General features: G+C 40.9%; 1 protein-coding gene across 1 annotated transcript in view; it reads left to right on the top strand.

Annotated features, from left to right (window-relative positions):
• Positions 1–17,683, top strand: part of LOC126454983 (serine protease inhibitor dipetalogastin-like) — a 289,557-nt gene extending 271,874 nt beyond the window's left edge. The window contains exons 8-9 of the mRNA XM_050091141.1: positions 2,786–2,950; positions 16,374–17,683. Coding sequence (XP_049947098.1) covers positions 2,786–2,950; positions 16,374–16,579 — 371 coding nt within the window. The 3' untranslated portion in view covers positions 16,580–17,683. The remainder of the gene's footprint in view (positions 1–2,785; positions 2,951–16,373) is intronic.
• The last annotated feature ends 335 nt before the right edge of the window (positions 17,684–18,018 follow it).

Below are 18,018 nucleotides of genomic sequence, written 5' to 3' on the forward strand. Positions count from 1 at the left end.
AACGTTGTGCACTCAGCTCTACACGTAATACCTGTTCCAGTCTTAGATCGCACAACACGTCACGCGGTTTTAACTAACAGTCAAAAGCAATAATTTTGATATTTCATCCGAAATTCCACACAACATCCACTATACCGTTCATTTAAATACACTTTGTACTACTTCGCGAACTCGTGATTAGCATTTTTCCGCGATTTTACAGTACTTTCGTCGGAGCTGCTTTCAGTGAGATGTTACTAGTTCGAACCCTCAGCCTCGACTTACTTAGATCACACCAAAGGCTTTGTTCCCAGCATTGATTGGCGTGAGCCTGCATTTTTCTGATTGGCTGATATCACAAACAGCAAATGAGGTTGCAGTATTATCCCCGCGCTAACCCGCGCTTTACTTCCATGACCAATCATCGTGAAACATTTCTTTCTATGGCAATTGCTAAATAAATAAATTGAGAAAAGTATCAAATATAAAATCACTCCTCCTGAAATTACCGATTAATTTGTGTTCTACTCACGATTTATTAGTACCATAACCTGACTGCACATTTAATTATAGTAAATCCCCTGTATAGTTTAACTGGTACTTCGTGAATAAACAAAACAATTTTCGTTTACTTCTGTTCTTCTTGATTCATACAACACTCACACTGCTAATTACTACACATATAAAACAATTATAATTATGCAAATACATTAAATACCTCTGCCGCCTACTAGTACAACTACGTGCAGCTCTGTAACTCAGGTCCACGTCAGCTGGTGACATCTGTCGATGACTCATGCCTATAACGATATCGTCCTAACAAGTGACAGGACCGATGCGAAGGCCTTACCCGGTTCCCAGAACTCCTGAAGATGGACGTTGACTGTGGATATTGTATCACAGACACAGTCCCTTTGACTGATGAGAGATGTCACTAAACCCGCCAAAAGATGCAAACAACCATGCATGAGCAGCGCCTATTAGACGGAGGGAGTCCGACAGCCGATCAGTTCCAGTCATTCCACCAGGTAGGGGTACACGGCTGGTGTTGTCTGTAGTTCAACCATGACTAGAGGGTCAATACCGCGGATCGATCGGGTCCGCATTGTTCCTTTGTGGCAGGAAGGGCTCTCAACAAGGGAAGTGTCCAGGCATCTCATATAGAATCAAAGCGATGTTGTTCGGACATGGAGGAGATACAGAGGAACTGCCGATGACATGCCTCGGTCAGGCCGGCCAAGGACTGCTACTGCATTGGATGGCCGCTAGCTACGGATTATGGCTCGGATGAACCCTGATAGCAACGTCACCATGTTGAATACTGCCTTTCGTGCAGCCACAGGTCATCGTGTTACGACTCAAACTCTGCGCAATAGTCTGCATGATGCACAACTTCACTTCCGACGTCCTTGGCGATGTCCATCTTTGCGTCCACGACACCATGCAGCGCGGTACAGATGGGCACGACAGCATACCGAATGGACCTCTCAGAACTGACATCACGTTCTCTTCGCCGATGAGTGTTGCATATGCCTTCAACCAGACGATTGTCGGAGACGTGTTTGAAGGCAACCCGGCCAGTCCGATCGACTTAGACACACTTCCCAGCGAGTGCAGCAAGGTGGAGGTTCCCTGAAGTTTTGCGGTGGCATTATGTGGGGCCGACGTACGCTGCTGGTGGCCATGGAAGACGCCAAAAAATGGTTCAAATGGCTCTGAGCACTATGGGACTTAACAGCTATGGTCATCAGTCCTCTAAAACTTAGAACTACGTAAACCTAACTAACCTAAGGACATCACACAACACCCAGTCATCACGAGGCAGACAAAATCCCTCACCCTGCCGGGAATCGAACCCGGGAACACGGGCGTGGGAAGCGAGAACGCTACCGCACGATCACGAGCTGCGGACAGGAAGGCGCCCTAACGGCTTTACGATACCTCCGGCCGATGGTACAACCATATCGGCAGCATATTGACAAGGCATTCGTCTTCATGGAAGACAATTCGCGCCCCCTTAATGCACATCTTGTGAATGACTTGTGGATAGTATGCCGCGACGAATACAGGCATGCATCAATGCAAGAGGACGTGCTACTGGGTATTAGAGGTACCGGTGTGTGCAGTAATCTGCACCACCACCTCTGAAGGTCTCACTATATGATGGTACAACAGGAAATGTGCGGTTTCCATGAGCAATTAAAAGTTGGAAATGATGTTTATGTAGATGTCTATTACAATTTTCTGAACAGGTTCCGAAACTCTCGGAACCGAGGTGATGCAAAAATTTTTTTGATGTGTGTATTACCGAAGAGTTGCGTAGCTTCGATCCTTTGGTATCATAACGTCTTCTACCCAAGTTCCAATCATTCAGTCTGGTCTCCCTTTGTAGTTGCTGGGAGCTACAGTACAGGGAGCTAAATAGTAACAAAAAGAGTTGCGGTTATTCCTTACAGGACAACGCGTGAGCACTCGCCGCCAAAGCGTCTATGACAGTATTAACAGGTGGGCTTGATGAAAGGATAGTTTGTGCAATGACAGAATTACTAGCTGTTTTTGATGACAAGATAGTTCCTGACACTTTTAGTTCGGCTGAAACTGGTGCGCCACCTGTGACAGTCCGAGGAACGGCGCGGTGTATGTAGCGCTTGAAGCCTGGCTTGCAGTATTGGCCCCTGCGGAAAGCCACACACAGCAGTTTGCGTCTTTCGTCGAGTATTTTGATAGTTGATAATTTCTTTGCGAGAGTTTCTCTTGCGGTGAATGAAAAACGAATAGTATGTAACTTGAGTCCTGGTCGTTGCAGACAGCATCACCAAGGTGGGCATCCCGTGCGACTCCTCGGACCACCCGTGCGAGCGGCTGCGGCTGGTGCCGGAGGCGCTGCAGGCGGCGCCCGTCTGCGGCAGCGACGGACTCACCTACGGCAACCCTCTGGCGCTCATGTGCGCCATGACCACCGCCACCGACGGTGCGTACATCTCTCTGCACTCGAACTAAGGCCACTCTACTGGTCTGAGAATAAGAGTCTGCTCACTTGGGGGGAGCTGTCACTAAGCGTTGGTACTAGCTCAAATTTATCTGACTTTCTTGTCGAGGTCATTAAGCGAGGTGTAACACGTTTCTCGAGTCTTCCTCTACCGTGATCCCTCGAAATTGTAACACAAAGCCTCTCCCTGATGCACATTGCTTCTCTTGCAACGTTTGGCGCTGACGTCCGATATGAATCAGTGTCACACTCTCGCGCTTGCTAAATCATCCCTTTCTAAAACCCACCCACTATTCGTTGAAGTAAGATACAAGATGAAAGGATATCAATGACAAGAATATGGAGTAAGAGTAAGTCGAAGAGAAGTAGAAGAAATCAGAACAATGAGAAACTTATATCAGATTTGGTGAGCACGAAATAGATGGAGTAAGGGAATTCTGTTACCTAGGCAGCAAAATAACCCATCTAAGGGAATTCTGTTACCTAGGCAGCAAAATAACCCATCTCGGACGGAGCAAGAAGTACATAAAAAAGAGATGAGCATCGGCAAAAATGACATTCCTGGCCAAGAGAAATGTATTAGTATCAAACATAGGCCTTAATGTGAGGAAATTTCTGAGAACGCACGTTTGGAGCACACCATTGTATGGTGGTGAAACACAAACTGTGGGAAAATCGAAACAGAAGACAATCGAAGCATTTGAGATGTGGTGAAACAGAAGAATGTTGAAAATTAAGTGGGCTGATAAGGTAATTGATGAGAGGGTTCTCCGGAGAATCGATGAGGAAAGGTATATATGGAAGAAACAGACAAGGAGAAGGAACAGGATGATAGGAGATCTGTCAAGACATCAGGGAATAACTGAGACACAGAGATTGGAATACATCCTGAAAATAACTGTGAAGTAGGTTGTTGCAAGTGCTCCTCTGAGACGAAGAGAGTTTCGTGCCAGGCCTTATGAAACCAGTAAGATTGAAGACTTAAAAAAAAAATCTATATCTTCCATTGATCCAACATTATATGTCCCCGGCTGGTGAGAAATAGTGAAACTTTCGCACTTTTTCAATTTTAAACAATGACAGTATTTGTAATAAGAGTAATTGTAGGGATAAGGGTCCATGTGGGAATGAAGAGAAAACATCTTTAAAAACGAACGGAACGACGGGAAATAATAATCACGAATTTATGATACATCCTTGTGTATACATTTTTAGGTATCCAAAAATGTGTTTTGTATTCAGAATGTTTGTCCTGGCTTGTACTACGGGCAGAGACCAGAGACTGTCATTAGGACCAGATAACTTATAACTTTAACTCGACGAACATTTTCAAGTACAGTAAGCAATTTAGATCGTAGTAGCAATAGGTAAGTTACAATTCAAGACGACAATGACAAACATGTTTGTCGTTCCAGAAAGTCTATTTGTTTAGAAAAGTCAGCTTCTGCGACCGGCAGAGATAACGGCCTACAGTAGTGGTCATATTTGTTATCAAAGACAATTATGTATACAAATTATCCAGTCAGTAAGTACTTTACAACCAACAAAATGATGTTTGTAATAATCTAATATGAAAAAGGAGACTTTTATTCCTGATTAATAAATAAGCACCGTAAAATATAGGTATAAAGGTGGGCATCCTTTACAACCATTTTGACTATGATACTTAAGTCTCTTGTATATTAAATTTTTCACAGATAGTAAATTTTGCGCGAAATCGGTAGGCAATATCAGAAGCCGGTTAAAAAATCTTTCTAACGAAATGTAGAAAGACCAGCAAAGCGTGGGGGATTGACGCAGAAGCTGGCAGCTGCCCCCAACGATCATAAATGTAACGCATTGCTCATAAATCAGCAGAAATACCGATTACCGATTCACTGTAAGTCTGGCTATCAATCACTGGAAACACCTCACAACCGTTAAATAATTGGTAGACTGAACTTGAATAAAACCACAAAAAGCTGTCCATCGATGATTTATTCACGCAACCAGTTTCACTACGTTGAAGTGGCGTCTTAGGTGATGCTACATGGAAAGGAAATCATTCGTGCAATCTGCACTCATATATTTAAAAAATTAATTAATGACAGCCAATGAAAGTAAACCTAAATAAAAAGTACTTAGATTAGATTAGATTAATACTAGTTCCATGGATCATGAATACGATATTTCGTAATGATGTGGAACGAGTCAAATTTTCCAATACATGACATAATTAAGTTAATTTAACAACATACGTAAGTTAATATGACAACTTTTTATTTTTTGTGTTTTTTAATTTTTTATTTAATTTTTTTCCTTAATTTATATCTAAAAATTCGTCTATGGAGTAGAAGGAGTTGTCATTCAGAAATTCTTTTAATTTCTTCTTAAATACTTGTTGGTTATCTGCCAGACTTTTGATACTATTTGGTAAGTGACCAAAGACTTTAGTGGCAGTATAATTCACCCCTTTCTGTGTCAAAGTTAGATTTAATCTTGAATAGTGAAGATCATCCTTTCTCCTAGTATTGTAGTTATGCACACTGCTATTACTTTTGAATTGGATTTGGTTGTTAATAACAAATTTCATATGAGAGTATATATACTGAGAAGCTACTGTGAATATCCCTAGATCCTTAAATAAATGTCTGCAGGATGATCTTGGGTGGACTCCAGCTATTATTCTGATTACACGCTTTTGTGCAATAAATACTTTATTCCTCAGTGATGAATTACCCCAAAATACGATACCATATGAAAGCAATGAGTGAAAATAGGCGTAGTAAGCTAATTTACTAAGATGTTTATCACCAAAATTTGCAATGACCCTTATTGCATAAGTAGCTGAACTCAAACGTTTCAGCAGATCATCAATGTGTTTCTTCTAATTTAATCTCTCATCAATGGACACACCTAAAAATTTGGAATATTCTACCTTAGCTATATGCTTCTGATTAAGGTCTATATTTATTAATGGCGTCATACCATTTACTGTACGGAACTGTATGTACTGTGTCTTATCAAAATTCAGTGAGAGTCCGTTTACAAGGAACCACTTAGTAATTTTCTGAAAGATAGTATTGACAATTTCATCAGTTAATTCTTGTTTGTCAGGTGTGATTACTTTACTTGTATCATCAGCAAAGAGAACTAACTTTGCCTCTTCATGAATATAGAATGGCAAGTCACTAATATATATTAAGAACAACAAAGGACCCAAGACTGACCCTCGTGGAACCCCATTCTTGATAGTTCCCCAGTTTGAGGAATGTGCTGATCTTTGCATATTATGAGAACTGCTTATTTCAACTTTCTGCACTAGTCCAGTTAGGTATGAATTGAACCATTTGTGCACTGTCCCACTCATGCCACAATATTTGAGCTTGTCTAGCAGAATTTCATGATTTACACAATAAAAAGCCTTTGAGAGATTACAAAAAATCCCAATGGGTGGTGTTTGGTTATTCAGATCATTCAAAATTTGATTGGTGAAGGCATATATGGCATTTTCTGTTGAAAAACCTTTCTGGAAACCAAACTGACATTTTGTTAGTACTTCATTTTTACAGATATGTGAAGCTACTCTTGAGTACATTACTTTCTCAAAAATTTTGGATAAAGCTGTTAGAAGGGAGATTGGACGGTAATTGTTGACATCAGATCTATCCCCCTTTTTGTGCAAAGATATAACAATAGCATATCAGGGAAAATGCCCTGTTCCAGAGAGCTATTACACAGGTGGCTGAGAATCTTACTTACCTGTTGAGAACAAGCTTTTAGTATTTTGCTGGAAATGCCATCAATTCCATGTGAGTTTTTGCTTTTAAGCAAGTTTATTATTTTCCTAATTTCAGAGGGAGAAGTGGGTGAGATTTCAATTGTATCAAATTGCATAGGTATGGCCTCTTCCATTAACAGCCTAGCATCTTCTAATGAACACCTGGATCCTACTATATCCACAACATTTAGAAAATGATTATTAAAAATATTTTCAACTTCTGACTTTTTGTTTGTAAATTTTTCATTCAATTTGATGGTAATACTGTCTTCCTGTGCTCTTGGCTGACCTGTTTCTCTTTTAATAATATTCCAAATTGTTTTAATTTTATTATCAGAGTTGCTGATTTCAGACATGATACATATACTTCTGGAATTTTTAATAACTTTTCTTAATATAACACAGTAGTTTTTATAATGTTTGATAGTTTCTGGGTCACTACTCTTTCTTGCTGTCAGATACATTTCCCTTTTCGGTTACAAGATATTTTTATACCCTTAGTAAGCCATGGTTTATTACAAGGTTTCTTACGAGTATATTTAACTATTTTCTTGGGGAAGCAGTTTTCAAATGCATTTACAAAAACGTCATGAAATAAATTATATTTTAAATTGGCATCAGGTTCATGGTGCACCTCATCCCAGTCTAACTGCTTTAGGCTTTCCCTGAAATTTGCAATTGTTAAATCGTTGACTGAACGTACTACTTTGGAGGACTGTTTGGTATTGCTGAATGGAGCTATGTCATATATTGTAACTAGCTGTGCACCATGATCAGAAAGACCATTCTCAACAGGCTGAGCATTTATCTGGTTAAACTTATCTTGGTCTATAAAGAAGTTATCTATCAGTGAGCTGCTATCAGTAGGAAAATCAATAATGAGTGTCAAATTGAAAGAACCGAGTAATACTTCAAGGTCATTTTTCCTATTACCCCCTTTCAGAGAATCTACATTGAAGTCCCCACAAATAATAATTTGTTTCCCACTGTCTGACAGATAGCACAACAAGGAGTCCAAATTTTTCAGAAATAGATGAAAATTTCCTAATGGGGACCTATATACAGTTACAATTATAAATGTGCCTTTATTTAATTTAAGCTCACAGGCACATGCTTTTATATGTTTCTCTACACAAAACTTTTTTGTTTCTATACTTTTTGCACATTGATAACTTTTGACATATATGGCAACTCCTCCTTTCTCCATATTTTCTCTCATTACATGTGCAGAGAGCTTATATCCGCTTACATTTACCTTATCCATATCAGTAACGATGTGATGCTCAGACAGGCATAGTATATCTATGTCATCCTCAACTTCTAAACAAATCAGAAGCTCATCTATTTTATTCTTTAAACTCCCAATATTTTGATGAAATATACTTACATTATTTTTAATTATACTTTTATGAGAACCTTTCCTTATTCTAACATTTGCAGTACTCTCCTGTCTGAGTTTCTCATTGTGCTTAGGCCTTGTTCCTATACCAGTGGTCACATGATGTTCAGAGAGGCAGATTAAGTCAACTGGGTTGGGTGACTTTAATTCATGAATGCAATTATTGAGGACTGAGATACAACTTGGTGGAGATAAAATTTCTGGTGATTGGTGAAAATTTATAATTGACAGCTGTGATTGGTGATCCAATGTGTTAGAATTGTGCTGTTTAATTTCTTTCCTAAACTGAAGATTTGTTTCAATCCTGACCTCTCGTAGAACTTGATATCTTTCTGTCTTACCTATCCTAAAAAAGGTGCTGCTCCAACACCTGTAACCACTGGTATTTTACCATTCATGGCAGTGCCTCCCCCCCTTAAATTTCCTGCTATTACCCCAACCAGTTTCCCCTTCCCTTTACCGTTGAGATGTAGGCCATGCCTGGTATAGTCGCACCTACTGAGAGAATCAACAGGAACCACACCAATATGAGCCCCCGCACCCGACCCAAACAGCCGTTCCAATTCCAAATTAACTCTCCCAACAGAAGAGTTCAAATGAGGCCGGTCATGGCGTCTCAGGACAGATACAAATTCAACATTGGTGTGTCTCGATGCTGACGCAATCTTACACTAGTGTCGCATAGATTAGCACACGGAGACACTCCCAACGTTCGTAGTCGCAGATTCCAACGCTATGAAAAGGGGGAGCCGTCAAAAAACAACAACAGACAGAGCATTGGGGCGAAACGTGCAGGGGTTGAGGTACTACGATGAAAAGATCAGTGGTTAATGTAGTGAATTGTGATTAAATTCTAATACAAGAAGCATAAAATAAGACACCATCAAAGAGCGTCTGACTCAGAAACGTAGCCCTCAAACCACCCCTGTTACTACAAGGATAACAACCCCCAGATGGAGAAAGTTATGCAAGATAAAAAGTCAGGAAGCGAGAAATTAAGTAAACTATGGGCCTACATGTGCAAATTTAATGCAGCTGTAGGACTAAAAATATTAAAACTCTTGTAAGGTTAAAAACCTTATTTAAGACACTTACCAGTAACCAACTAGTCAGAACCAAAAATGAACATATCAGATAACAGGAGACCCATTTATAATGACAAGCCAGGAAACCAGAAGAACAGATTAATAAACCGCGTTACGTAACTTCAATGTCCAAATACACCATACGAAATTTACATATCCTGTAGTCGGTTATCTCGAAGATAAAGCCCTGGAGTCGGTCAGCTGTACACTAAACTGGCGGGCTTTAATAGGAGGGAAGACAACAACACGTGATAGGCGCAGCGGGATTTTGAACTCCAAAGGTTGACGAGCGCCTTAACAATATAACATTGAATCTACAGACCAAAGAAAATAGTAAAAAACTTCACGTGACTATCATAACGATAGCTCATTGTATTAGAGAGAATGCTACATATGAATAATGAGCGAATAAGGTACCAAAAGTGAGTATAAAATACATATTCGTGCCACCAGCTGCACAATTGTATGTTTATTCTCTACCGCTTTTAGTTGTAACAAACATCCGATAACCGAAACCGACAAAGAATAAACACACAATGGTACAGCTTATGGCACAAATACGCTTCTCTCAAAGTACTGAACAGCCGTGGACACCTAAGAAAGGTTTGATGAATACTAAAGATCATTGGATCCAAGGAGTTAAATTATAGTGTTCAAACAACCAAAATTAATTACAATACGGCAGTGTGTTAGCTCTATCGGTTTATTTAAAGTATGCAAGGGTAGTGTGTTCTTATGCGAACTATCTCAACCTCTTCAAGGAAAAATCTTCAAGAAATCGGAAGCCGAGATTGTAAATGTATGTCGCCTCTCGCGGGCGGCTGTAGCTGCCTATGTTATAAAGTTGTATGCGTTAAATAATTGTCCAATAACTTGCGATTTAAAGTTTCAAGAGACACACGTAACAAGTTGTAGAATAGCTATATGCCATACTGCAGTTCATTCAACGATTGCTAAGGAAATACAATTTATCAACGCAGGATGATGCTTACACTTCAGTCGTTCTGCCATTTCTTGAGTTCTGACAGTTTGTTTAGGACTCTTACCTGGACGGAGTGACACAAGGAAAACGGAAGACTGAAAAAAGAACTGAGCGGAGATACTCATCCGAACCCTCTGACGGAAGAAATAAGGTCGTAATGGTATTGTTGTTATTATTATTATTTTTATTATTAATATTATTATTAAAATTACGACTCTGTGAGAAATACATGAGTTCCCATCACCAATATATTTCTAAACGATAATGACGAGAACCTCAGAGAAAATTGAGCTCTCACGGAACGTAACAGAAAGCCGCTGTTCTTTACTATTGGAATGGGATAGGAAGAGAGTGAGCGGTTAGTAGGACCAAAGTATCCCTTGCCACACATTATAAGGAGACTTGCAGAGCATAGATGCAGAGGTAGGTTGACTGCACTGTAAACTGTGCAGACAACTGTTGACGTTAATTTCCAATATCATCTTATATTGATCTTGACAGCAGCGTAAAGTGAAATGTGTAGCCAAGGAACAATATTTATTACATGCTTGCTATGTAATGAACAGTTTAGATAAGGTATGCAGAGAGAAAACAGTGTGGTTTAAAATAATAGAAATTAGAATTCAGCCCGTGTAGTCTTTACGTTTGTGGGATCTCTTCATATTTATTTACGGCTGTCGCAGGCTATCGGTCGCGTTTCTCTTTAGATATGGGCATTGCCTGCTTGGACTGCGTGCAACAGTATGCAAAGTAGTTTACTTGACGACTGGCTGTAGTAACAGCAGTTGCTTATTTACGTATTATGTCTGTGGGGAAAGAGACGATTACGATAAGAAAGCAGTTAGTGACTCGGGAATCTTTCCTGCAATAGTACTCAGATTCACACGATGCCCACAAGATTGTCAGGCATGCAGCGGACAATGCAGTTAAGAATATCTCCAGTCTCAAGAAACTAGGTCATTTTGAATATGACTCCACTGATGTAGTGTAGTCTCACTTGCACACTAGAGTTTCTTGAAGACATGTTTCAGGAGATTTGCATCCTTTATCAAAGTTCCTACAGAAAGCAAAAATCTATCGTTACTGACAACTGTGCAAGCTCTACAAAAAATCTTCTTACTTAATCAAGTTGGTAGACTCCTTACAAATAGTAAGGAAGTCAATACTTCAGCACAGGAATTTTACAAAGTGATTGCCTTTTTTTCAGCTCAAAGTGATATACCCAAGTCTCGTAGCCCATAACAATCCGTGACCCAGTAATCTCCCCATTGGCCTCAAATTGCTCCAATTTTCGTTGAATCGTATAGTTTGTTGTGAGCATGCGTGGAACCCATCTTGAGCACAACTTTAAACTCCAAATCCAAGAATCTCCCGATCATTAAACACATACTTCCAATGTTCACTGATAGCTGTGCCAAGAGTTGTGATGCACAGGTCTGCACGAATTATGGCATCCGCACGATTCACCATGTTGGGAGCAGTGGCTGTGACAAGACATCCCGAACATGGACATTGGTGGAGCGCAGTTTTGGCACCTCCTGGCGCTTTAACTTTCTTTATCCATCATCCAGTAGTAAAAGGCAGAATGGATAATTAACATTTAAAGTCCGATTCCTTTATAATCTCTTTCAAATAATGACAAAATTGAGTATAAAATCATTGCTTGACAAACCTCAGTCTTTTCGCAGTGTTCTGGCTTGCGTGAAGTTTTTCAGTTCCTTAAAAACCACAGCGAAAGAGATTAAGATTAGGATATCTATTTTGATTTTACTCTGAATATTAGTGATTAAATTGTTGGGACGTCCAGTACAGTTCCTTGCAATTCTTGGCACAGCTAGTCTTGCAGTACCTTTTTTCCCAATTGATAAAAAAAGTTTTTGGTCTCGGTTTTGTCATATGAATTAATTTTTGAATGAAAGGTTATTGGAAGTTACGAGCGATTTGAGTCTTGATTCATTTTAATACATCCTTTATAGCTTCACTACACCAAATACAACATGTGCGATATGTGCGCACATCAACAACGTAACATATGCGACTCCCAACTCACAGTTACTTGAAAATACCAAAAGAAAAGTAAACAAAGATATACCTAAATGCACAAAGACGCAATTTGACAATGAGATAACATCATCGTTGAGTGTTATACGTTTACATCTTAGTATTTTGATTTCATTATTTTTACATTTAAAATTAATGCTGTAAGTATTAGAGAGAATAGAACATAGTAAAAATAGTAATATCAAAAATAATAATAACAATAATAATAATCACTGTTACTGATGTTTTCAAGATTACAATATTTGTTAGATAATTCTTTAGTATTATGATATTACTTCCAAAATACATTCGTACATAAATACGAGGGTAATCCCAAAAGTAAGGTCTCCTATTTTTTTATAAGTGCATAGACCTGTTTATTTCTACAATGGTTTACATCAATTTACAGATTGAACATTTAACTATTTTTCGACATAATCACCATTTCTGTCGATGCATTTTTGTAGTCGCTGTGGCAGTTTTTGTATGCCCATGTCATACCAGCTCCCCGCCATGCTGTTCAGAAAATTATGAACCTCTTCTTTCACCTCGTCGTCGGAGCTGAATCGCTAGGACCACAATTAACGCTGACAAGTACTGTGAGACTCCGAAAAAACTCTAACAGGCAATTGAGGAACGGAGGAATCTTGAGCAAGGATGTACACATTCTCTATGACAACGCTTGCCCACATATCGCTCGGCAAATCGTTGCTCTCCTGAAACAGTTTCAGTGGAACATAATCACACACACACCCTATAGTCCTGACTTGGCGCCCAGTGACTATCACCTGTTCTCCACGTTAAAAGAACATTTGGCCGGAAAGCGATTCAGCTCCGACGACGAGCTGAAAGAAGAGGTTCTACATCTACATCTACATCTACATACATACTCCGCAATCCACAATACGGTGCGTGGCGGAGGGTACCTCGTACCACAACTAGCATCTTCTCTCCCAGTTCCACTCCCAAACAGAACAAGGGAAAAATGACTGCCTATATGCCTCTGTACGAGCCCTAACGTCTCTTATCTTGTCTTTATGGTCTGTCCGCGCAATATAAGTTGGCGGCAGTAAAATTGTACTGTAGTCAGCCTCAAATGCTGGTTCTCTAAATTTCCTCACTAGCGATTCACGAAAAGAACGCCTCCTTTCCTCCAGAGACTCCCACCCGAGTACCTGAAGCATTTCCGTAACACTCACGTGATGATCAAACCTACCAGTAACAAATATAGCAGCCCGCCTCTGAATTGCTTCTATGTCCTCCCTCAATCCGACATGATAGGGATGTCAAACGCTCGAGCAGTACAGTAGGTCGTATTAGTGTTTTATAAGCGGTCTCCTTTACAGATGAACCACATCTTCCCAAAATTCTACCAATGGACCGAAGACGACTATCCGCCTTCCCCACAGCTGTCATTACATGCTTGTCCCACTTCATATCTCTCTGCAGTGTTATGCCCAAATATTTAATCGACGTGTCTGTGTCAAGCGCTACACTACTAATATAGTATTCAAACATTACTGGGTTCTTTTGCCTCTTCATCTGCATTAATTTACATTTATCTATATTTAGAGTTGGCTGCCATTCTTTACAGCAATCACAAATCCTGTCCAAGTCATCTTGTATCCTCCTACAGTCACTCAACGACGACACCTTCCCGTACACGACAGCATCATCAGCAAACAGCCGCACATTGCTATCCACCCTATCCAAAAGATCATTTATGTAGATAGAAAACAATAGCGGACCTACCACACTTCCCTGGGGCACTCCAGATGCTACCCTCACCTCCAATGAACACTCACCATCGAGGACAACGTACTGGGTTCTATTACTTAAGACGTCTTCGAGCCACTCACATACTTGGGAACGAATCCGATATGCTCGTACCTTAGTTAGGAGTCTGCAGTGGGGCACCGAGTCAAACGCTTTCCGGAAGTCAAGGAATATGGCATCCGTCTGATACCCTTCATGCATGGTTCGCAAGATATCATGTGAAAAAAGTGCGAGTTGCGTTTCGCAGGAGCGATGCTTTCTAAAGCCGCGCTGACGCATGGACAGCAACTTCTCTGTCTCGAGGAAATTCATTATATTCGAACTGAGAATATTTTCGAGAATCCTGCAACAAACCGATGTTAAGGATATTGGTCCTTTTACCCTTCTTATATACAGGCGTCACCTGCGCTTTTTTCCAGTCGCTCGGGACTTAACGTTGGGCAAGAGATTCGCGATAAATGCAAGCTAAGTAAGGAGCCAATGCAGTAGAGTGCTCTCTGTAAAACCGAAATGGAATCCCACCAGGACCTGGCGATTTATTTATTTTCAACCCATTCAGCTGCTTCACAACCCCAGGTATGTCTATCACTATGTCCTTTTCTTTCTGAACAGCATGGCGGCGAGCTGGTATGACATGGGCATACAAAAACTGCCACAGCGTCTACAAAAATGTATCGACAGAAATGGTGATTATGTCGAAAAATAGCTAAATGTTCAAGCTGTAAAATGATGTAAACCATTGTAGAAATAAACAGGTCTATGTACTTATAAAAAATAGGAGACCTTACTTTCGGGATTACCCTCGTAATTACATTCGTGCATAAATAATTATATTTTAACATCTCTTTCTACATAAATGAAAATCAGTAACTGAAGTTGTGTGAAAAATGTTAATGGCTTGGGTGCTACATTATTGCATGTATTGTTTTGTGTACTAGTAAATAAAAGTTTGCCTTTGATCAATTGCATTATACCGTCACCGACCAGATCATTGGAGACGGAGATCTACATCTACATCTACATCCATACTCCGCAAGCCACCTGACGGTGTGTGGCGGAGGGTACCTTGAGTACCTCTATCGGTTCTCCCTTCTATTCCAGTCTCTTATTGTTCGAGGAAAGAAGGATTGTCGGTATCCCTCTGTGTGGTCTCTAATCTCTCTGATTTTACCCTCATGGTCTCTTCGCGAGATATACGTAGGAGGGAGCAATATACTGCTTGACTCCTCGGTGAATGTATGTTCTCTAAACTTCAACAAAAGCCCTTACCGAGCTACTGAGCGTCTCTCCTGCAGAGTCTTCCACTGGAGTTTATCTATCATCTCCGTAACGCTTTCGCGATTACTAAATGATCCTGTAACGAAGCGCGCTGCTCTCCGTTGGATCTTCTCTATCTCTTCTATCAAGCCTATCCGGTACGGATCCCACACTGCTGAACAGTATTCAAGCAGTGGGCGAACAAGCGTACTGTAACCTACTTCCTTTGTTTTGGGATTGCATTTCCTTAGGATTCTTCCAATGAATCTCAGTCTGGCATCTGCTTCACCGACGATAAACTTTATATGATATTCTATTTTAAATCACTCATAATGCGTACTCCCAGATAATTTATGGAATTAACTGCTTCCAGTTGCTGACCTGCTATATTGTAGCTAAATGATAAGGGATCTTTCTTTGTATGTATTCGCAGCACATTACACTTGTCTACATTGAGATTCAATTGCCATTCCCTGCGCCATGCGTCAATTCGCTGCAGATCCTCATGCATTTCAGTACAATTTTCCATTGTTACAACCTCTCGATATACCAGAGCATCATCCGCAAAAAAGCCTCAGTGAACTTCCGATGTCATCCACAAGGTCATTTATGTATATTGTGAATAGCAACGGTCCTACGACACTCCCCTGCGGCAAACCTGAAATCACTCTTACTTCGGAAGACTTCTCTCCATTGAGAATGACTCGCTGCGCTCTGTTATCTAGGAACTCTTCAATCCAATCACACAATTGGTCTGATAGTCCATATGCTCTTACTTTGATGGAGCAGGATGTAAAAGTAAATCAAATATCCAGACAGGTCCATTTCAGGGAAACCATTGCGCTATTTATTTTCAGGGAGTTAACGAGGATTTTAAAAGCTGTTATCCTCCGGAATCGAAACCAGTGTTTCACCACTACGCCTCTTTTTTCGGTCCAAAACAGTTGGTAGTGAGTAATGAAGTGAAACTGAAAGAGGTCGGAGATTTATGGCCAGATGTGTGATAAAAAAGCATCATTGTGTGGTACAGCATTTGTCGTGCAGCTCGCTCCCTTATTCACGGATCATTGTCTCTTCGACTAACATACTGTGGTCGCTGCTCGCAGACCTGACTGCTGTGCACAAAGGAGTCTGCCTGCCGTCTGATGATGAGGACGCCGGAGAGGAAGAGCCAGGAGAGGGCGAAGACACAGAGGAGGGCAGCACCGGCAGCGGCAGTGATGGCGGCGGCGACGAGCAGGAGGGGTCCGGCGCGCAGACACCGCCGGCCCCAGCGGCTGGCGACCCGGCGGACGTGGCCGCCGCCAGCTAGCAGCCGCCACTGGCGCCAGTCGGCTATGCTGCGGTCAGCTACAAGGAGCGCCATGGGCGCGCTCTAATATTTCGCATAAGGCACAGCCGAGTGAGACGTCCGCGATTAAACGATATCCCAGCGACTTGGTTATCTGCCAAACAAGACTTAGCACTGTCCTGCCTGCAGTGTCCATACAACCCAGTGCATTTCTTTAGTGGTTACAAGACTCGTCCGTTGGGATCACGTGACACTCTTTGTTGCAGCAGGAGATGACAACAAGGACTGGATATCGCGGACGCTCATTAGTCTCGCCACGCGTGGTAGCCGCGCGGTCAGGGGCACATTGCCACAGTTCGCGCGGCTCCCTTCTTCGGAGGTTCAAGTCCTCCCTCGAGCATAGGTGTGTGTTATCCTTAGCGTAAGTTACTTTAAGTTAGATTAAATAGTGTGTAAGCCTAGGGGCCGATGACCTCAGCAGTTTGGTCCCATAGGAGCATACCACAAATTTCCTAATTTCATTAGTCTTGGCAAGTATAAATAGATGATGGTATGCTGTAAATGCACAGGCTGATCCGCAACTGAAAAATCTAATACTTTGAAGCTTAGTTATCGCTTCTTCTCGTTTCTTGAGAATATGATAATAGTGTGGAGATATTTAGAGAAAAAAATTGTATGAAATAAGTTAGGGAGTACAATGGACACTAGGAGAGAATGTACGCAAAATGAATCTGCAATGGGAAAAGTTGTATTTGTAAAGTAATTAGTTACATTACTTCTAGTTGCCTAGATTATCATTCTAGAGTATTGCTGTTGATGTGTTTGAAGAGGAGTTATTTATAGAGAATTCAGTTGATAGAGACTCTGAAACTAATATTAGCACAAGTAATGTGTAAGATATAACTGAAGATTTCCTAATGACAAGAGAAGAACCAACAACTGAATATTTTTCTGAGGTATTGGTCATTTACTATCCGAACACAAGTATATGCTTCCCAGCTCATTTAAATGATGATCCACTAGCGCAGACGAAAAGTGTAGTGTAGAAAAGTGAAAGCTAGTTTTACAAAATGGAGAATCAATTATGTCAGCGTATTAAAACCTGCCAAAGAATGGAACATTGTTTTGTCGGGACTTGATGAAAAATTGACAACCACGCAGTATTGTTAAATAAAGATTTATTACTGATACCTGAGTATCCGGCATTGCCCTGTTGTGTATTTATTTCAATTCTATTAGTCCATCTCCTCCTTCCCTCTCTCTCTATGCTATGCTACCCCTCCGTCTCTCCACCCATCACCTCTTCTCCCCTCTCCGTCCATCCCCTCTTGCTTCCTTTCCATGTCCACCTCCTCCTCTCTCCATCTCCTCCTCTTTCTTTTCTCTGTGCATCTCCTCCTCCTCTCTCTCCGTCAATCTCCTCCTACCCTCATATATCCTAAACTGTGTCTTACAATGAT

The sequence above is a fragment of the Schistocerca serialis genome, chromosome 1, assembly GCF_023864345.2.
Source record: "Schistocerca serialis cubense isolate TAMUIC-IGC-003099 chromosome 1, iqSchSeri2.2, whole genome shotgun sequence".
In the NCBI taxonomy this organism is placed as follows: domain Eukaryota; kingdom Metazoa; phylum Arthropoda; class Insecta; order Orthoptera; family Acrididae; genus Schistocerca; species Schistocerca serialis.